Source organism: Arachis ipaensis, chromosome B10, assembly GCF_059453495.1.
Source record: "Arachis ipaensis isolate K30076 ecotype BB chromosome B10, ASM5945349v1, whole genome shotgun sequence".
NCBI lineage: Eukaryota > Viridiplantae > Streptophyta > Magnoliopsida > Fabales > Fabaceae > Arachis > Arachis ipaensis.
In genome coordinates this window covers 130101283-130123929 of record NC_142435.1, presented here as the reverse complement: position 1 = coordinate 130123929, position 22647 = coordinate 130101283, and the positions used below count along the sequence as shown (strand labels likewise).

At 33.7% G+C, this 22647-nt stretch overlaps 4 protein-coding genes across 4 annotated transcripts; 1 reads left to right on the top strand and 3 right to left on the bottom strand.

Moving 5' to 3' along the window:
• Nucleotides 1–248: 248 nt before the first annotated feature.
• LOC107623995 (protein EMBRYONIC FLOWER 1) lies at nt 249–4028 on the top strand. Its single transcript, XM_016326416.3, has 5 exons — nt 249–566; nt 914–1083; nt 1578–1801; nt 2159–2530; nt 3055–4028. Exons 3-5 carry the CDS (start codon nt 1701–1703, stop codon nt 3098–3100), a joined length of 519 nt encoding a protein of 172 aa, XP_016181902.1. The 5' UTR covers nt 249–566; nt 914–1083; nt 1578–1700; the 3' UTR covers nt 3101–4028.
• A 2400-nt stretch (nt 4029–6428) lies between these two features.
• Nucleotides 6429–7867, bottom strand: LOC107621105 (uncharacterized). The gene is made up of 3 exons (XM_016323143.2): nt 7766–7867; nt 7313–7663; nt 6429–6509 (listed from the first exon to the last, which is right to left on the bottom strand). Exons 1-3 carry the CDS (start codon nt 7829–7831, stop codon nt 6429–6431), a joined length of 498 nt encoding a protein of 165 aa, XP_016178629.2. The 5' UTR covers nt 7832–7867.
• A 944-nt stretch (nt 7868–8811) lies between these two features.
• On the bottom strand, nt 8812–9961 carry LOC148581713 (uncharacterized; the record flags this gene model as incomplete). Its single annotated transcript, XM_088492404.1, has 2 exons — nt 8812–8873; nt 9424–9961. Coding segments are annotated over 2 exons (600 nt in total), but the record flags the coding sequence as incomplete, so codon positions are not given.
• Nucleotides 9962–10200: 239 nt separating this feature from the next.
• On the bottom strand, nt 10201–12381 carry LOC148581712 (uncharacterized). Its single transcript, XM_088492397.1, has 4 exons — nt 11561–12381; nt 11156–11467; nt 10965–11070; nt 10201–10881 (listed from the first exon to the last, which is right to left on the bottom strand). Exons 1-4 carry the CDS (start codon nt 12223–12225, stop codon nt 10201–10203), a joined length of 1764 nt encoding a protein of 587 aa, XP_088348523.1. The 5' UTR covers nt 12226–12381.
• Between the last annotated feature and the right edge of the window lie 10266 nt (nt 12382–22647).

Genomic DNA, 22647 nt, shown 5'->3' with positions numbered 1-22647 from the left:
CTGAAAAAAATTATAACTTTGGATATAAAAGATATACTTACTTGCCAATGAATAATAGCTCAAATGTCATAATTTCCCCATACTCAATTAAGAGGTTGCGGATTCGAGTCTCATATCTTTAGTTTAAAGAAAAAAAAGATATATTTACTTTTTTCATAATACAATATTCTCATTTTATTTTTTTATATTTTTCCTCTTAATTTTTTAATATAGGGACAACAAGGATCCTTTGTCCCAAAGACTAAAAAGACAGTAAAAAAGAGAAAAATTCTCTCTCCAACTCTCACACTTTCAGACACGCACTCTTTCTCTCTCTCACATCCCGAAACAATCGAAAGCCCCATCTTTTATTTCTCACTCCTGCTCTCTCCTCACTTTCTCTCTATAGGGTTTTCGTGATTTTCGCACTCAAATTCTTCTCTCTGAGCTGCGAATCGCATCGCCCAGCTCAGCTCGGTGCCTTATCGGAGTATAGCTCTATCAAACGGCGTCGTTTTATGGCTTAGCCGTTGAAGAATCGATGACCAGCTTCGCTAGAGAGCGAGATCGAGTGCCGTTGCCTTCAGGTGAGTTCGCATGCGCCATTCTTCGTCGTGGTTCTATTACCCCCTTTCTTATCGCTTCATTTTCGGTTCATTATTCCGGGTCGATCTTGACCCGGTTTTTCAGTTACTGACAACCGCGTTTTTCGAATTCGGGTTTGAGATATTAACTTGACTGTACTGTTTATGCTGTGTCCACTTCGGCTCCCGACCGTTTCTTTTTTTAATTTTTTATTTTTCCATTTTCTGGTTTTACTTTATTGTTGTCGTTTCGCGCTTTTTCTAATTATCTTCTCTCCCACTGTTATGTGTACTTTAATTTCCTGATTACTGATTAATTTGAGCTAATTATGTTTAATGCGTGATTGCAGGTTGCGCTTCTGAGCCCTAATGTTCCCAATTCGCTGGTTGTTTGGGGTCAATTTTTCTTTCTTGTTGGCTCTTTGGCGTGTTTTCGGGGTGATTTTCTTGAACCACTTCCCAAACAAGCTGGTTATGGTGGTGAATCTTGCGATGGTTGAACTTCTTGTGAAAACCCTAGGTAATTTGCTTTTTGTCTTATGAACTTCGTGTTCGTGTGTTTTGTTTCTTGCGTTGTGCTTCTATCATTCAATTCTTGGTTATGAGCTTCTGTTTGTGTTGTTTTGTTGAGTTGAAAGCTAGGGTTTGTGTCTCTCCGGATATTGGAGGTTGTTATTTTATGTGATTATTCACTGTGTATGGCGCTTTTGTTGGTAGTGGCTTACTTTATGTTTGTTTTTGGCATTGTTTTAGTTGTCTTTCACTTAAGTTTGTAGGTAGATTTGCATGAACCCTAATTAATAGTTCATTAAAGAACATGGGTATGATGTTATCACATCATATATATTCTACTGTATATTGTATATATATATACAATATATATATGTTATTTCTGGTGTTTTCCTTAAATGTGTGGAAGTCCGTGACTCTTATGTGATAAATAATGGCTTCATTTAGTTCTTATATTCTTTTCACTATTTCAAAATTTGATTTGGATTTGCTTTGTGTGAATAGGGTACATTGGATTTGTTGCTCTTGCTTCTTGAAATTCTTGGTTTTTTAGTGTGCTTGCGTGAATGGCTGGTTGTCGGGGCACATTTCAAAGTATATCCTAGTAGTATTGCTGTTATCGAGTTAATGATGGGGTCTTTCGTCCAAGTTAACTCAATCTCCATAGATCTTGCCGATGCTATTGGGGATAAGGCATCAGCTGGAAAATGCCAACACTTCTCGATACGGTAAGCATTGATGCTTATACCATCTTATTTTCTCAGGAAGAAGGTTTCGGAACTTGAGGCTATTAGATGATATCATAATGTGATTTAATTTTATTCATAACATTTTAAAGTTGGAAGCAAATTAATTAATGGCTGGTTAATAAATGGCAACAAGGATAGGTTGAATTAAGCGGTTCATATCTAAGTATAGAAATTTGTGGTTAACATAACTATGTTTGAGACTGTTTAGTAATTAACTTTGATAACTCTCATCATTTTCTCTCAAAATTTAATGAACCTTTCTAGAAATCAGAAATAATTTTTTACTTCCCTTTCAGAACCCATAACACCATAATATCTGATTTGGTGATGCTGCAGTGGTTATGTATCTGAAATAAGAAAGAAAGACTGGAAAAAATGTTGGCCATTTCCAGTAAATGAGTCTGAGGAAAATCCATCGCTTCCACCACTTGATGTACCAACATACAGATGTTTTGGTTGTGAGAGCTGTCATCAAGAAAGTGTAACTAAGGACATGGATAAAGATGGCCAAACAGACTTTAATTGTTGCAGTAGCGGTTGCAAATCTGATACAAACTGTGGTAAAGCAGCTGTCAAGTCACTGATAAGCAGCTGTCAAATATACATCATCTTAAAAGGAAAGATAGTGAAATCAATGCTTTTGGAGGGCCTAGCATTCCTTCTAAACACACAAATTCTATCTCTGCAGGAAAAGGAGCTCATCTTGAAGTAAGTAGCTAGTTAAATCCCCACAGGATGCTTTTTGATTTCATATTCTGTCAAATGAGCATAACTGAAAATGAATTTTATGTTATGCTAATTTATTATCATTCTGTGAATAATCTCTGAGATGTTTTCTTGTAAATAACTAAATATTTCTGCTGCAGTTATTTTATAACTATTTATTTATTTTTGGAAATGAATTGTTAATAGCCAATAAAACTTTGAATGAGCTCATCAAAAGAGATTTAAGTATAAATGAACTGAGTATAAATATGATTCATGATTGGGCATAATGGTGTCATTTGATTCATGTAGGCGACTCCATCTAGGGGGATAAGACTTTCTTATTGTATTTGTTATTAATACCTAAATTTCTTTCTTTCTTTCTTTTCTATTATAGTATATATTCCTTTGGTTGTTTTAGACGTCACATTGTGTGCAACATGCATGAATGTCTAATAGTTGGAATCTTGAGACAATCAAGTATTAATAGCAAACATGTTTATGAGAAGATTATCAATTCTTTTCAGGAAATCGCAGGTGCAAGAATCAAAGAGAAACCTGTTGAAGGTGTAGAGAATCTAGGTAGTATGAAAAGATACGGTGAAAAGACAACAGAGTTATCCGAGGCTGGAACATCGATGATATACCGATGGAAATTGTGGAACTTATGGCAAAGAATCAATACGAGAGGTGTATTCCTGATGTTGAAAATAGAAGTTCGAAGTTGGAAAAATCAACTGTTAGAAAGAAAACAAATGACTTTCTTGCAGTGCCATGCATGAGATGGGGGTGAGGTTGTTAAAAGAGAGTCACAAGGATAAATCTCATGGAATACCTAAGAAACACAACATGGTAGAAAGAGAGAATTTGAAGCCTTGCAAAAGAAAGTCGGTTCACTATTTTTCAATTGATGGAAACAATTTGAGTATGAATAAACTGTGTCCACCCCAACTGCCCTTTGAATTTGAAGTTTCCCGATCCCAAAATAAGTCACTAAGTGGATTCCAGTTTTCACCTATGGGTCCTTCTCACCAGCTTGATAGTACTCGAGGTGGCAAGTTTAATTTGAGTCTTGAAGAGTGTGGATCCTCTAATTTCGAAGTATAGGAGGATGTAGTTTACATAAGATAATCTTACAGCAAGATGGTGAGGCTTCTCGTACTTTTTGGACATCTTTGACTCCAACCCATATATATCTTCCTAGGATATGATCACCCAAAAGGGTTGTTTCTCACGCTGCCACTAGTAAGATGGACATGACTTCACTCAGGTCTAATTTACTTCATAAGCAGAACATGAAGAGACATGTTGATCTTAACTATATAAATCTCAAGGTTGCTGGTCTAGATAAGTTGAATAGGAAGTCCTGGAACTTTCCGCAGAATAAATTGTGAATATTCATATCCTTGCAAACACAAGGGAATGGATCATCATCAAAATTTGAGGGGTTCTCTGGATTTCTATTCCAATGAAACAATACCTGCGATGCATTTACTTAGCCTCATGGATGTAGGAGTCACGTACACCATTAATGTCAGTGGTATAAATGGTGAAATGCTTAAAAGATCTCCTTGTCCTGTTGATTGCAATAAAGGTAAAAACTAAATTGGTCCCTGAAAAATTTTGGTGCTGACAAAATAGTACTTGCCTTTTGTTATTGACGAAATGGTCGTTGAAAGATTTTAAAATTTGACAAGCGTGCCTCCGAGCTTGCCAAAGTACATCTCTGGCGAGCACGATGCTGACGTGGCCACCATATTTTAATGATTTGGCAAACCCCCCAACCCTAATCCTTCCCCTCCCCAATGCACTCCCCCTCTCCCTCCCCAACGGATTCTCTTGCTATCGCACTCTCACGCTCTTGCTTTCTCGTCGAACAGTGTGAACACGAAGATCTTGATTCGGTCCTTAGGCTTCATCGGTGTTCCTTTGTTACTCTGTGCACGTTCTATCAACCCCGTGTTGTAGATCTTCGCATTCTGCATTCTGAGGAGTAGCAGTGTTGCCACCCTTGGAAGGCAAATATTGACTCTGTAACCATTATTTATAACCGTTATTTCCAAGCTTATGTTTCCAAACGCTAGAGCATCAATGGCGGATCTCGCAGGAAGGTAACAATGTCAGTCATTATGGGAACGAGGTTCATGGCGAAAGTGACGAAGGAAGGAGAGAAGGAAGAAGCAAGAACCGGCATGCTGTGTGTGACCTTAATCTTGCGGTCAAGTCTGTTGGCGTCAAGGTGGTCGTCATTGTTGTCTACTGTGGTGGTGAGGTACTCTCGCTGACGGCGATGGTGATGACGAAGGTGGCAGGCATGAAGGGGAGGAAGCGGGTGAAGAGTCAGGAGTGTGCAGCGGAGATGTCAGAGCTAGGCCCATAGTACTCAGAAAAGGCAACCCTCTGGTTATTGAGGAAAAATTATTTGTCAGAAAAACCACATAATTGTTTTCTTAGCTCTCCTACCTTTGTAGTTTTAGTGATTTTTAATTGTTGAATTTAATTATATATTATATATTTTTATAATTAAGATGTACGGTTAAAAATGACTTAAACACCGTTATACTGTTACACTTAAAAAATTTTGAGAAAAGGACAAATAGATCCCTGGCCTTTTGTCTCGCGGACATTTTCGTTCCTAACCATTGAAAAATACTTTTAAGTCTCTAACCTTCACAAAACATGGACGGATCAGTCCCTAACGAAGGTATTTGGACGGATCAGTCCCTGACGGAGGCATTTAGACGGAGGGACTGATCCGTCCAAGTTTTGTGAAGGTCAGGGACTTAAAAGTATTTTTTAATGGTCAGAAACGAAAATGTCTACGGAACAAAAAGTAAGGGACCTATTTGTCATTTTCTCAAAAATTTTTTAGTATCGCATTTCCTTTATAGTACATCGCGTCTACGGTCGTTATCAGCAGACTTTTCTTTTGAGAGGTTATTATTAATTTATTAGTTATGTGGTTGTTTCTTTCTTATATTAATTTATTCAGAGTGGGGAATAAAATAAAATAAATGAGTTTTCTGAATCATAAGTAAATGCGCGAGCGTTGATACATATATATGAAAAATTTTATGGCGACACACTACAAAAAAAAAAGGTTAAAATGGCGGTTTTTTATGGGAATTACGGCGGTTATAACCGCCATTATGACCGAAAACGGCGCTTCCAAGAAACGCTGGTATTCTGGGCGCCATTCTGGTTATTACGGCGGTTTTCAGAAAACCGCCGTAATAACCAGTGGATAATACGGCGGTTTTTTGACGGTAATAAGGGCGGTTTTAACCGCCATTTTAACCAGATAAAATGGCGGTTTTGTTTTTGTTTAAAACGGCGGTTACGAACCGCCATTTTTACCAAGATTTAATAGCATCCTTCTCGTTTAAAATGGCGTTTCTAACCGCCGTTTTTACCTGGATTTAATGGCATCCTTCTCGTTTAAAATGGCGTTTCTAACCGCCGTTTTTACCTGGGTTTAATGGCATCATTCTCGTTTAAAATGACATTTCTAACCGCCGTTTTTACCTGGGTTTAATGGCATCCTTCTCGTTAAAAATGACATTTTTAAACCGCCATTTTTACTTGTATTTGATGGCATCCTTTTCGTTTAAATTGGCATTTCTAAATGTCGTTTTTACCATGGTTTAATGGCATCCTTTTTGTTTAAAATAGCATTTAAAATGAGATTGAAACTACGTATTTAAAGTGACATTTTTAGAATCTCATAATAACCAAAAAGCATAACCTTAAATCAAACATCATAACAAGATTTTTAATTCATACATAGTCTCCGAAAATAAAAAATCATAATCCAAAAACAAAGTATTAAAGATAACATTTTTCAATAATGTCTTAACATATATCTATAATACTTAATACATAAAATCTTTATCATACAAGATCATGCTTCTTTGTTGCTCGCTCCAGAAGACCTACTTCCTAACTCTCTTGGTGATGGAATCTCACTCTTTTGATCCAATCCCTACAACAAAAATATAATTATGAGCACAATAAAAAAAGATATAAAACTAAATCTAAAACTATTAATATGAAATTATTCAATCAAAAAAGAAAACTCACATACACTAACACAGTTTTTTATTTCTTTCCACCCAACAATAATCTTAACAAATATGGGGCTAACTGAAAGAATATTACACATGGAATAAGGTATTAAGAAGCAATATAGCAGTATTAGTCTTTTGTTGGTAGGCTTTTAATTAAGAAGCAATATAGCAGTTTAATTAAAAAGTTAATTTGATATTGACATGTAAGACATTATATTATATCAAGCAATAAGGTGCATGGGATCAAGATATAAATTGCTAAATCCGGTGAGGTCCAAATTAAAGAGGACCTACTTGCTAAATTTAGTTGTCGTCCAAAGGAGAAAGACTGCACAAGATACTGACTTTTCATGCCATCATTCAACGTTGAAGATGGAAAAAAGAGAAGAAGCTAATGGTAGCAATTTTAGACTTTTATGAGAGAACAAGGAATAACAGGAGTTAACATTATATTTTTCTTCTCAAAAGTAAAAAATGATTTGTTGACTTCTTTATTCCTAGGCTCATGGCATCTAAAAAAACTAACAGAAATATTTAAGCCTCAACAAAATTTATTAAGAGAATAATACTGCCCATCTTTCCACTTTGTTGGTAGGCTTTTAATTAACAAAGTTAAAGCTAGCTTTCAAAGTCAAATTTTAAAATTGACCCAGATTCCCTTGAGAGTCCAAATATTACACATGGAATAAGGTATTAAGAACATAAATTGTATTTGTACCTGTGAAATTTGTTGAGTAGGAAACATTCCAGCCAATTCCACTGGAATTTTACCTCCTTCCTTAGAAGCAATATAAGATACTAGCGCTTGCAATTGCGCTTTAACGGTATCCAACTCTTCTTGCACATTTGGACCACAAGTAGATGATGTGCCAGCATCATTTGAAGAACCTAAATTCATCTGACTAATTCTTGTAGTGTTGTTCTTGAAAGCAATTGTTGGAACAGCTCCCATGCCTAAACCTCGAACACGACCAGGGTGCTCTTTCCCAAGAACTACTCCAAGAGCATCAAGAGGAGAATTAACGGTTGATTCCACCGCTTGTTGACTGCTATATGCTTCAATCTTCTCCTACATATATAAAAAGAAAGAGAAAGAATCAAACATAATATTATCTTATAAAAAAGAAAGAAAAAGAAATACAAAAAGTTACTTATTGCACTTTAGTCTTACCGCTATTTCTTTAGCCTTTTCATTAACATAACTTCCATCTATTTTCTTGTGAGTGATGTCCCACATTTGAACCCTACTAACTTCTTTTCCCGTCTCTTCCGTCTAAAATTCAAGAAAAGTAGAAAGACTCAATCAAGAAATATATCATTCAATAAAAAGTATACATAAAATTAAGTAACTAACAGCAACAATTCTCAGCCAAACTAAACATAAAATTAAGAAATAATGGCAGCAAACTAAACATAAGCTGAAGATAGCAGTTCTCATCCAATTCAAACAAAACCATATAAATGATTACCAATTCAGCCTTTCTTCTTGCAATTGATTTAGCACCTGAAGTATGAGGAATTATTTGTTTTTGCCGAATTTCTTGATTCCTCTTACAAAGATTCTGCAAAATAAATTTGGACACAATTAAATAGAGTCAAACATGCATTCAACATATAACATGCATTCAACATATCACTGGTTCATTACCAACTCTATATAAAATAAAAGACGAGCAGGCAGCAAACTATAACTAAAGGCTTTTTATTACCAACTCTATATAAAGGCCTTTCACAACATTCCATATGAATTTAATATCCTATTTACAGCAGCAAACTATATAAGGCTTTTTAGTGGGACAACATTTAACTAGGAAAGTAAGTACTTACCTAAGTTTCAGGCTTCAAACGATATTCTATGAATAAAGCCCATTGATCAAGAGCAATATCTTCTGGTGTATTATTTATGATCTCGGTTTTACTCAACCTCGGATCATAAAACTCATTCCAAAGCTTTATCCTATGTTCCCTCCATTTTTTGCCAAGCGATTGGAGCAGAAATCGTTTGGCCAAGCTATCACACACTTTGAAGCAAAATTGAGCCTTTAATATGGAACAAAGAATATATATTAACTAAAAAATATAACTAAATAATGACAAAGAAATAATCTTTAGAGTTTAAGTAATCTTTTTACTTGGAAAAAAATATTCCATTGATTTTCAAAAAAGCTCTCTGGAATGTCTGACCACTTATCAAAACTGATTGGAAATGCTACACAATCAGTGGCCAATTGCCCACAAACTCCTGCAAGGAGTCCGGCTGCTTCTCCTATTGCTGCATGCTGTCTATCAAAATTGACAACTATGCGCAAATTTTCTGGCAAATTATGCACATCTTTCACTAATAAATGAAGGCGTGTAGTATCTTCATATTCATCTAAAATAGATAAATAAATATAAATAAATGAGTAATTGAGCGACTAAAGAATAAAACATATGATGATAGATATATATTATAAAAGATTGATTCTTGTGGAGGGTATAATGTAACAGCTACATATATAATACTATATATTATACATCAGAATTCAAAATCAAGGTGAAAATAGGCTAATATTAGTAATATCCACTGCAAGATAAATATCATTATTAAAACAAGAAAATACTATAATATAAACAAGTTGGATCAAATGTATTTGCCATCCGTATAAGCCTCAGCCACCAATATACAAATTGAAACCCAATAGGCCAATATCCAATATTTTCTTCGGTTGTGTTGGGGGCTTCTTATTATATTAGGTTGGGCCTTTAAAAAAAGAGAAAATAAGACAAGACCATATAACCCAATTAGGAGCTGTCTAATTCATTTAAAAAAGAGAAAATATTACATACCTATGGCATCAACAGTCCAATAATGCTTAGATTCACGCCCACGTTTACGTTTAGGTTCGGATGGATGCTCAGATATAGTTGGAGCAACTGATGATGGCTCAGAAGAATTTGAAGCTGCCGACTTGTCTCGGGAGGAACTTGCAACTGTTGTCGACTTATCTCGGGAGGAATTTGTAGCTGTCAACTTGTCTCGAGAGGAATTTGAAGCTGCCAACTTGTCCCGGGAGGAATTTGAAGTTGCTGACTTGTCCCGGGAGGAATTTGCAGCTGCTGCCGACTTGTCTCGAGAGAAATTTGCAGCTGTTGCCAACTTGTTTCGGGAGAAATTTGCAGCTGCTGCGGACTTGACTTGTGATGCATTTGAAGCTGCCGACTTATCTCGGGATGAATTTGCAGCTGCTATTGACTTGTCTTGTGAAGAATTTGCAGCTGCTATTGACTTGTCTTGTAAAGAATGTGCAGCTGCTGCTGCTTTAAGCAGATTCTTGTACCTCTTTTGCTTTGCCATATCTGCATAATAGATTAAATAAATAATTAATAAATATTTATGTAAAATTTACAAACAAAAGTTAAATTGAAAAAGAAGAAATGTAGACAAAAATTATTAATAAACCACTTTGAAGACCTGGTTTGAAGACCTGGTTTGAAAAATAAATAATTAATAAACCACTTATTAATAAAACTCACCTACTTTACCATCTTTGGCTTAGCTCAATTTGAAGACCTGGTTTCATACACGGTGATTCTGAAAGAAACTGAATTAATTTAATATAATAACTATTCTGACATGTGTTCGTCTTCTCCAATGTCATTATCTAGTAGTTCATCATCTACCTCATCTCTTAACAATGATAGATTATCACCATTTTCAAATAAAGAATCTAAGTTTTGCTCTAACCATGGCTCATTCTCGCATGCTTCATCATCTTCATTTCCCCCCATATCATATGAATCTCTTGGCTTCAAATGCATGACAACACTCCAATCTTTATTCACTTCATTATTGACAAAATACACCATTCGAGCTTGTGAGGCTTCAATATACGGATCATCCTCCTCTTGGTCACCACTGTGTATTACTTGTGAAAAATTAACAGAAGTAAAACCCCAATTATCCTTTCTACAGCCCCGTTCTCTAGTGGTGTCAGCCCATTTACATTTGAATAAAGTAACCCGAAATTGGCCATTGTAGTTTAGTTCTATAATATCTTCTAGTTTGCCATAATATGACAAATCAGCATTCCTAACATCAGCATCACTAGCGCTAGCAACACAAGGAGTTGAAGACATTAAAAAAACTCCACTATTCTGGGTCTTTAACCCATTGTCTCGATTGGTAGTTCGAAAGGAGAACCCATTAATACTAAATGTAGAAAACCTCTTGGCATATCGTGATGGACCCCTTGCTAAGTATCTCAAATCCTCATGCACAGTATTCATAATATCTGGGTTCATAAACTATTATGATAGAACAATATATTAGTTATTATATCCACAAATACTAGCTCAATATTAGCAAAAAATATCACTTCTCTATTTACCTGCGCAGGAAACCAAGTAACAAAATCTTTATTGACTCTTTTTTCTATCTCTACATTTGAAGGCCTTCTACCCTTAGATCGTCTTCGTACAAAATCTTTGAAGTCACTGTCAGATATGAAAGTTTAACTCTTAACTAAATGACTATTTTCAAGTAAATAAAAAATATGTATGAAAATCCTTAAGCACTTACTCAATGAACGGTTTGACATATGGACAATTTAAAACCACATATCGATGTGCTTGTTTTTTTTCCATAGGTGACAACTCAAATACTGTGAAAGCTCCCTTTGAGTTTCCTATTTGTGGAAAAAGGGAATCCACATGTGTACTATAATTATCATCCGGACGATCATCAACACGTGGTGGCCTATTAAATCTTGTCTCAATCCCTTCTAAGTATCGAGAGCAAAATGTAAGAGCTTCTTCAGCCACGTATCCCTCAGCTATAGAACCTTCTGATTTAGCTTTGTTTCGTACATAGGACTTCAAATGACCTAAATACCTAGTTTGTATAATTAAGTGACAGGTTAAATACCTAAGCAAGATATAACTAAATGATAGGTTAAATGAATAATGATTGAAAAGAGATATTTACCTCTCAATAGGATACATCCACCTATAGTGTACTGGTCCTCCGAGTTTTGCTTCATCAACTAGATGACAGGTTAAATGAACCATGATTGTAAAGAAGGAAGGAGGGAACAACATTTCTAAATGACAAAGGGTAAGGATTATTCGAGGTTGGAGCTTCTCAAGTTCTGTAAGACTTAAGCTTTTAGAGCACAACTGTTGAAAGAATGAAGACAACTCTATTAGCACTGCAGTAACTTTATCTGGCAGCACATTACGTATGGCAATGGGTAATAGTTGCTGCATAAGAACGTGGCAATCATGGCTCTTCAATCCAGAGAGCTTTCTTTGCTTCAGGTCAACACACCGTGAAATATTACTCAAGAGACCATCTGGTACTCTAATATTCTTTATAGTACGCAAGAATATATCTTTCATGGAATTTGACATTGTGAACAAAGATGGATGATATCTCCCATTTTCATCTGGCCATAAATCTTTTCTTATACCCATTTCTTTAAGATCCTTACGAGCTTTGAGATTATCCTTTGACCTTCCAGTCTCATTGAGCAAAGTGTATAACACATTGTCGCAAACATTCTTTTCAATATGCATAACATCTAGATTGTGGCGCAATAAGTTAGACTCCCAATAAGGAAGATCAAAAAATATGCTTTTCTTCCTCCACATCCCCGATTCATCTTCTTCTTCAACAACTTTTCATCGAGTCCTCTTACCTTTACTTGCCTGTAGTTCCTTCCCGAATGAAACATTGATGCCTTCAAGTTGTTCCAATATTTCTGACCCTGTTAGTGCTGCTGGAGAATCCCTCAACTCAACTTTTCCGTTAAATTTTGCACGACTTAGCCTAAACTTATTGTATAGGCAATGCTATTTATTTTAATTTTTCTCATTTCTTTTATATGGATACCAAATAGCAAGACTACAACACCAGTAGGCCCCCTTTAAATCACAAGAACACAAATCCAATTAAGGCAGCTAGGCCCTGATCAATAACAAATCCAGTCAGCTAGAACAAGGGAGAACAGAACCAATAACTGCATTAGTACTAAATCATAGTACCAGCAATATGTACTATATCTGTAATTAAAATAATAACCATACCTTGTGGATTTAGGAGGAACTTTCGATATTGAGAGTTTATCAATGTCGCTTACTACCAATTCTTTTCAGGAGTACCACCACAGTCACTGCAACAAAAATCTTTATGCTGCAAATATAAGAAAAAATAAACAAGATTGAGAATAAGCATGGCACAGTAGAATAATTTGAATAACAAAGTTAATTTAAAAATAAAAGTAGCTGCTTCTACTAATTTTCATGATGTGCAAAAAAAGATACACTCCTTTTGCATATTGATAATTCATTTTCGGTGCAATTGCAACAAGAAGAAGTATCTATTGGAAGTTGGAAACAACATCCAATATGTGCAAGATTAACATAGTAAAATAAAATTAATCAGGAATATAATTATAAAGCTATAGATGCAGGATAATGTAACAGTTTTCAAATCATACCTCTGATTAACCACCAGTGTAAACACTAGAATGCTGATGTTACATTGTCATAAGGGTAAACCAAATTTATAATGGTTCAACAACATAGAGACCAGTAATTATTATTATCAACTCAAGTTAATTAGTTCTATAAAGATTTAAGCTATAATTTAAGCTATAATTTACAAAACAAAGCTGGAAAAAGAAGAAATAGCACTCACATCTATGAAGCTATTCCCCTGCGCTAGGTTTCCATCATCAGACACTGTCCTTATCGAAATTCACATCACATTTTAACAGTTACAACAAATTTTTGAGTGAGAAGTGAATCCAAAAAGAAAGAGATATATATATATATATATATAGAGAGAGAGAGAGAGAGAGAGAGAGAGAGAGAAAGAAGTACCATCAATGGAAGGAAAGGGAGAACGAAAGAGAGGCACTAAGGATTTTGGCAGAGAAGGACAGCAAAAAGCTAGAGGAGACCTCACCGGAGGAGATCATCGGAGGAGGAGGAGATCCCGCCGGAGGAGATCGTCAAGGAACGCATAGGATCGGAGATCGCCACACAATGGAAGCAGTAGTGTATGCAGGCATCTTCAGCAATGACCCAGTGTTTCTGAAATTAGGGTTGGAATTGGACTTTTATATATATGGGAGATACGGCGGGTTAGAACCGCTGTAATGACCCAAAATGCCACCAAGAACAAATCACTTAACGGCAGCAACAAAAAACACCACAATATCCAAATATTATGGCAGGTTTTTAAAACCGCCATATTATAAATGTCATTTTAAACTTTTTTTTTGTAGTGACATTAGTTTTAGTGACTAATATAAATTTAACTTATAAATAAAATATTAATATATTTGACTTATAAATAAAATATTAATATATGACAAAAAAATTAAATTTAAAATTAAAATAATTTTTTCTTTCTTATAATTTTTATGATCAAAATAATTTTTTAATTATATTTATAATTATTATTTTATTATTATTTTTTAAAAAAATAATTTTATTTTTTTTATAATTATTTTTACTAAAATAAAATTTTTTATAATTATTTTTATTTTTTAATTATTTTTTATTATTATTATTTTTAATAATTTTTTAAAAATAACACCAAAATTATTTTTATTATTATTTTTACCAAAATAATTTTTTATAATTATTTTTTCTTTTTGTAATTTTAGAAAACTAATACCAAAATGATATTATCTCTCTCTTGTAATTTGTATGATTATTTTTAAACTAACACCAAGAGAGAATATTATTTTGGTGTTAGTTTCTCAAAATTACAAAAAAAAAATAATTATAAAAAAATTTATTTTAGTAAAATAATAATAAAAGTAATTATAAAAAATTATTTTTTAAAAATAAAAGTAATTAAAAAAATAATTTTGGTATTAGTTTTAGAAATTATTAAAAATAATAATAATAATAAATAATTAAAAAATAAAATAATTATAAAAAAATTATTTTAGTAAAAATAATTATAAAAAATTATTTTTTAAAAATAAAAATAATAATAAAATAATAATTATAAATATAATTAAAAAATTATTTTAATAAAAATAATCATAAAAAATTATAAAAAAGAGAATCATTTTGGTCTTAGATTTAATTTTCATAACATGACATGTGTTAATATTTTTTTTATAGGTCAAATTTACAACACTTTAATCACCAAAACTAATGTTATTATAAAACTCTCCATATATATATATATATATATATATATATATATATATATATATATATATAAAATAATTTTTGTATAGCCATCTATCACTTTTGCTTGTTATCTAAAAATAAATCCACACATATTTTGATACAAACAATAAAATATATAATTGTTCTAATGTTCTATATTGTGGAGGCTAGAGAAATAAAAGAGTCCAAAACAAAATCGATGATGAAGAAAGTTCCTTCTACGGTTCTACTGTTAAAATTAAGTTGATCATCCACTATTCATGAAATAATCCTTAATTTCTCGAATTAATAGTTAAATTTGTTTTTAAAATATTTTTTATTTTTTAAATTAGTCATGAAAAGATTAAATTAGTCATATTAGTCTTTGAAAGATAAAATATAGATTAAATTGATCTTTCGATTAATTAGATGATGACATATTATATTAAGTGTCACATGGTATGATGATATAGTAGGTTAATGTCACATGTCACAAAATGATTATGGTTGACGTATCAGGTTAGTAACACATGGTATGCCACATTATATATAACATGTCGTAAATTTATTTAGAGTCAAATTGAATTATTAGTCTCCAAAAGTATATACGTAATTATTTTTATCTTTAAAATATTAAAAATTGATCAAATTAATTTTTATATAAATCTCACTTATTTTTTTCATAATATTAAATTTTTAATAATTTTTAATATTATTAATTTTAATATTAGTTTTTAGACCTTAAAAAATAAAATTTTTTTTACATAAAATAATAAAAATAATTAAATTATTACAAAATTATTTTGTCATTTGTATTTTCAAATTTTAGTTTTTACATTTTTTATTTAAATAATTTTATCAAATTATTATTAATTATATACTTAAAATTTTAATTTTTTGAATCTCACTAAATAAATATAGTAGTTATTTTAAAATTTAAATCTTTTATATTTTAAATTTTTTAATTTTTGTTATTGTTTAATTTATGTGGTAGAACTCAATAATTAAAAAACAAAAATGCTATTTGGACACCAAAATCAGCCACCAATATATTTGTGTATAAATACATACATAGTTTTATTTATTTTCTATGTGTATTTGTATTCCAACATGTATTTTATATTGGTGGCTAACTTTGATGTCTGATTTTAGTGTCGTTGAAAAATCAATTTGTGAGATCACTCGTTGAATCTTAGTATCTTAATGCAATTTTTTAAATATTATTACTAATTAGTTACTGCCATTTTTCTATGTCTTTTCAATTGTTAGTTTTTTCCTATCTTTTTAAAAAAAAGTTAACTTGTTAAAAAGAATTTTGAACTAAAACAAATATAGAAAGATGAAAATAGACAACTAGTGATACATTGGACTAAATTTTGGGTAAGATATAAAAGATTACAACTTTAAAATAATTATTATATTTTTTTAGATCAAAATTTTTAGTATATAATTAATAATAGTTTGACAAAATTATTTATATAAAAAAATTCATTACAAAATAGCTAGAATTTAAAAATGTAAAATCTAAAAGAGGAGTGCTAGGGGTCAGCAGAATTTGTGATATGTAGCCATCAATTAGCCATCATATGTGTTTTTAATGGTGGGAGATGATATCCAATGGTATAGGATTACTCATTTTTCTTTTGATGGTTAACTGCTGGCCAACTTTTAATAAAACTGCTGGTCCCTAGACTTTCTCAATCTAAAATAAGAAAATAACTTTATAATAATTTAATTATTTTTATTATTTTATCTAAAAAAAATTTGTTTTTTAAGGTGAAAAATGAGACTAAAATTAGTAAAATTAAGAAATATTAAAATTTTATATTATAAAAAAATAAGAGAAATATATATATATATATATATATGGGGACTAATTTGATCAATTTTTAAAATCTTAGGAATTAAAATGACTTATGTATGTAAATTTAGGGACTATTTGACTCTAAATAAATTTATGACAAGTCAGATAATAACACGTGGCATATGTGGCATACCACGTATCACTAAATCTGACACGTCAACCAATCATCTTGTGATATGTGGTATTAACCTACGATGTCATCATGCCATGTGGCACTTAACATGACACATTATCATCACTACAAGAAAAACGCTGAGTACTGTTGGATTTACCGTTGGATGTATAAAATAATTCTGCCACTAAATAGATTACCGTTGTCCTTGTGTTGCCGGTATAAACGTCGCCGAAAATTGCTTACTGTTGGATTTATTTTGTCCGACGCTAATTACTGGCGGATATTCCGTAGGTCTTTTCAATAGATTTGGCGAAATTGTATCGATGGTTACTATCGGATAAATTCGACGGTATTTTTGGCGTCGTTTCATGTATTTAGGCGCCATTTTACCATGGAATTTTATCCGATGGTAATGTTAAATTTATAAATCCTAAATTTTTTTGGCACAATTAAACCACAATTAGAAGCTTCTTGTTAACACAATTGTTAGCAGAAATTTAACGTCGTCAGAAATCAAGAAATAATTTTATTTAAAAATAAATAATCTGAATGAAATAAAATATCACAAATATAGAATACAATGAAGTAAAGATAAACAAAAATGCGTAAAATCCTAAATCCTACAGATCCGGGTAGTCTTCATTGTCGTCATTGGTGGCGGCGGCGTCGTGGTCCCCCTGCTGAGGCGGTGGAGGAGGTGCTACCGTCGATTCTCCACCAGCAGCGTTGCCGTTGGAATCGGCTGCAGCACTGCTGGAACTAGTAGCACTGTTGCCTCCAGCGCGCATCTGCTGGCTGTACTCCTCCATCTTCTGTCACAACCGATCAAGATACTCTAGCTTCTCCATCATGTCGTAGCTGATGGCATCGCATGTAAGAATCTCTTGATACCTCTGCTTAGACTGTTCCTCCTACTAGGGAAGCTCTTGTGTTAGCTTCTGCACCTCCTCCCTCAGGTCGACAACTTTCTGGGAATCAGCAAAGTTAGTGGTAGAGGCAGACGCAGAAGAAGCCGCCAACGCAGAGTAGCGGAGGCCACTGACAAAGAACGACCCCAACCCAAAGCAGCAATTCTTGTGGGGGTTCAGAGGCGGTCTCATGCCAAATCTTTCATAATGGGGCGCAGACCGCTCATTAGCAAATCTCTCATTGTTTGCCTTCAAAGTATGGGTATACTTGAAGGTCTCCGTTAGTGTCGCCTCATAATCTAACGACTTGGATTACAAATTAATATATCAACCAACCAACAAAATAAACGAATAAATTAAACAATGATAGATAAATATAAGCATGAACCAAGATCTTAATTGTAATTTCGAAAACATAATTCAAGTAACTTCTAAAACATTAAACAATACCAAAATTCTTACCAGTCTGGTCTTTGTCTTCATGAAGGTCGTCAATCCACCCGTATACCTGGACGACTTGGGCGAAGCCTTATTAGAAAAGTTCGTCAGATGGCGACGCTTAAACCCCTCATTATCACTAAAATAAGCCTCTAAGTCACACTTGATGTTTGGCCGGATCCACCTCATCAGGTGGTCTTTTTCCTGACGAACGTCGCTCATCATCTGCTGAAACCACTTGGCGGCGCGGTGGTTATAGGTCTTCCTGATCTTGACATTGTGTTCTGTATCTCATATAAATTTCAACTACACAAAGTGATTCACAAAGATTAGTTAGTCGGAATGAAGTACAATTCCTATACAGTTAAGTAATTCAAACGAAATTGGGTTCTTACCACCCACTTCTGAAACCACAACTCTCTCACATCAGCCGAATCTGCGTGTAGGTCGGCCACAGATGGTCGTACATGGACTTAATGACCTCTGTAATCTCCAGTGTGTACGTATTGGGATTTGGTGCAAACCTGTTAGAGAAAAAACCTCACATTAACAAACACATAAGATAAACAAATTTAAGATAAACAAACTTGACATAAAAAAACTTAAGCTAAACAAACTTAATATTAAAAATTTGAACTCACGACTGCATGCCATTGGGTCAAATCCTCAGTTGAATAACAGACGGTGGTGGAGGGGCATCCTGCTCGGGAGCATTGGAGGAATCACCCCCTGCGGGCTCTGTCATCACTGCATCTGCAAGGGACGTAGTAGTAAGAGGTACCCAGTTTGGGTTTGGGACCATGATGAATTGCTGGTTTAATGGACCTGTCTGTTACATCACAGGGGGTAGCCGGGGTAGAGGGCGATGATTGGGCAGCCCTGGAGAATTCGGTAGAAGCCCGCCCTCTACCACGACCACGTGACCCCACTCGACCTACCTCTACTTTCTTTCGTCAGGTTTGTACAACGAATATATTAATACATAAAAATCTTACAGTGCAAAGAAGAAAAAGAAAACAAGAATAAGTAAGCAGAAAAGGAAAGAAAAAGATAGTAACATAAAATTGGATAATGAATGCAGAGCAAAAATTAATATAAATAAGTATTAAAAGCTAGATTATAATATGATACGTGTTAATAATAGGACACATATTTTTCTCTTTTAATCAAATCTATTTTGAACCAGATTTTTATTCCTGATTTCTTGTACATCAGGCATACAAATAAAATAATTGTTTAAATCCAAAAACCAAGCAACAAAATATAAGAAACAAGCAAACTAAATAAGTAAAAAAAAAATAATCATACAAATAGAAAAAGGAGCACCCAAAAAAATGTTATAAATTTTTGAATATTATATGCATAAGAACATATAATAACAGAATACCCAACCCATGATGAGATTATTGAAGCTATATTCTTTATTATTTTTTTTCTTTCATCGGCAATTGAAATCATAAAATTTAAAATGTACCACCACAATTATATAAGAATATACAATAACAAACATCCAATTCCTAACCACCTAAAATCAACTAAAATAAAAATTAATCTAACTAAGCTAATTACGAAAAATCAATTAACTAAATGAAATTAAGATTAACTAAACATAAATTAAAGACAAACTAATTTAATAAAAACCCCTAATCACTTAAAATAAACTAAAACAGAAAATAATCTAACTAAACTAATTACTAAAAATTAACTAATAAACTAAATAAAATTAAGATTAACTAACCAGAAACTAAACAAATTGAAAAACAGATTCAATGAACTTGGAATGCAAAGCAATTAGAAGAGAGAGAAGACAGAAGTGGGCGGCTCGAAAAGCGGTGGCAGTGGCCTTTTCAGCGGCGTCAGGGCAGCAGTGGCAGGAACAGAGTAGAGAGAAGGGTACGTTTTGAGCAGCGACGGTGGCAATCTTTCCAATTACGGCAGGTCAGGGAAGCAGCAGTTGGAGCAGCGGCAACAGGGGCTAGAGAGAGACTGAGAGGTGAGAAAGAGAGAGAAAGAAGGGAAGGTGAGAGATTAGAGAGAGAAAACGAATTCAAAATGAAGGGGAATAGGGTTTGTGGTTCAAATTTAGGGTATGATTACCGTCGGATTTACCGGCGGATTCATCCGACAGTAACGTTGTGTGGGTAACCAAAACGCAGTGTTTCATTAATCGTGCCTACTGCCGGAATAATCCAACAGTAACTTCGACGTTACGATTGGCACCTATTTGCCTAGTGTTTCCGCCAAATATTTACGAGAAACTTTACCGTCGGAAAAGGTTATCCGTCGATAATTATTTGGTATGTCGAATCTCACAACAAAACCGTTACTGAATCCGACGATAAATTTCGTTGCTACGCTGCGACACTAAATTCGACAGTACTCAATTTCTTGTAGTGCATGTAACTAATGGAAGGACCAATTTTACTTACATTTTATCTTTTAGAAACTAATATGACTAATTTCATCTTTCAAAGACCAATTTAAAAAAAAAAAGATATCTCAAAGACAAATTTAACTATTTACCCCTAATTTCTCTCATAAGGTAATATATATATATATATATATATATATATATATATATATATATATATATATCGGAGTAAATGCCCAAAATGGTCCCTGAAATACAAATCGGTATTCAATTTAGTCCTTGATTTTTCTAAATGACCAACTAAATCCCTTAAATTCAGAAACGTGCATCTCCATTAGTCCCTCGCAGAATTGCCGTCTAAACGTTGCTGATGTGGAATGTTAATTGCCATGTGGACATTTCAGCTGTATGCTGATGTGTGCCAAGGTTGAATTTGTTTCAAATTGGTATCTGAAATTGCCTAATATTACCCAAATTAGTCCATTTCAATTATGAAACCCTAATTGTCTTCTCTTCTTCAAACTATATGCTACGTTCTTCTGTTCTTCGACTAACTATATTACCCAAATTGATTTCTTGTCTGTGTGAGTGATGATGGGTGGTGGCGAGAGAAGCCAAAGTAGCTCAAGTAGGAACAACTCTGAAGGCAGACCTTATGGCAACAAAGGAATGCGAAATAGGGGAGGTAAGAACGCTATTTTATGTAATTGCGGGCTTCAAACGGTGATGAAGCACTCAACAACGGCAGAAAATCCTGGTAGACCATTTTATGGTTGTCGAAACTATGAGGTAAGGTTATGGCTGTGAAGAAAATGTTAAGATGGTTTGAGTTTAAGTTTGGATTCACCTGCATTTTTTACTTTGCAGTATGGAATTCACTGTAATTTTTTCGCTGGGCTGATGGATGTGAAGAACAAGTTTCTGCAACACTCATTCCACTAGAAGTTTTGCATGAGTTAAGTTGGAGGATGACAAGCTTGGAGAGTGATGTTAAGACCGTGAAGATGATGACAATGGTGCTGCTGGCTTTTGTAGTTACTTTTGGTGTGTGTTTAGATTTTAGTTTGTTGGGGTTTATATTCAACAAATGATGATTATGTTATGAAATTTTAAATTTCTTAAGTGGTATGTAATGTCTTGATGAAGATGGAATGAAATGAAATGAAACACTAATTTGACATGAGTTCAACTCTTGATGCTACACTTATTCTGCTAAAATTGTGTTCAACCAAACCAGAAAGAGATAAATCACAACATGAACTAAACCAAAAACTTCATTAATTTAACATAACTAATTCCGAAACATGGAACAAGTGTTGTTTGTGCTAAAGCACATTATGCATAACATACTATCACAACCCAAAACATCATAGGCCATAACAACATTCAAAGGCCATGCATACAAGTTTCAAAGGTTAAATTACAAAAAGACAACATTGTTTAACCATAACATTCAGCTACAACAACATCAACTCAAAAAGCCACTATACTTTGTGCTAGTTAGACATTTTTTCTTGGTGGGTTGAATCCTGGAGTTAGAACAAATTTCAAGAAGGAGGTCAGTTTTTCAGAGGTTGCTGCACTAGCTCCCTGAATAGTCTCTCTTGAAATCTCAGTTGGATGTAGAGCAGCCGCAGCAGTGGATGAAGTTGTCCTCTTGACAGGGAGTTTGTCTATGCGTCTCTCACATTTAGTTCTCAGATGCCCTTTCTTGGCATTCTTTGTAGTCTTTGCAGCCTATGATATCAATAACAACAATACAAGTGTCATTATATGGATTTGTTTGTTTCCATATTTATTAACTCAAGCTCTAATTTTGATTAATATTTTTAATACTATTACTACCTGAGTTGTAGGTTCTTGTTCAGCTCCTAGACCCCTTTCAGCAGAAACTTCTGTTTGAGTATCAATTTGTCCTCCTTCAGCCCCAACCTCACATTCTTCAGTAACAACCTCACCTTCGTTACCTTTAGAACCAGTGTCACACTTATTTGCAGCATCTTCGACAGCCTTTGCAGCAGCTGCTAGCTCATCAGCCTTTTGTTTCTTTGCTATTCTACAACTCCTTGTTGTGTGACCGACATCTCCACATGTCCCGCATGTGAATTTGCCATATTTTCTCTTCAATTTTGTTGCTGTGCGCTCTTAGCTCCCCCGAACAGGTGCCTCATGTGCATCTTTTTTTCTTGCATAATGTGATGGC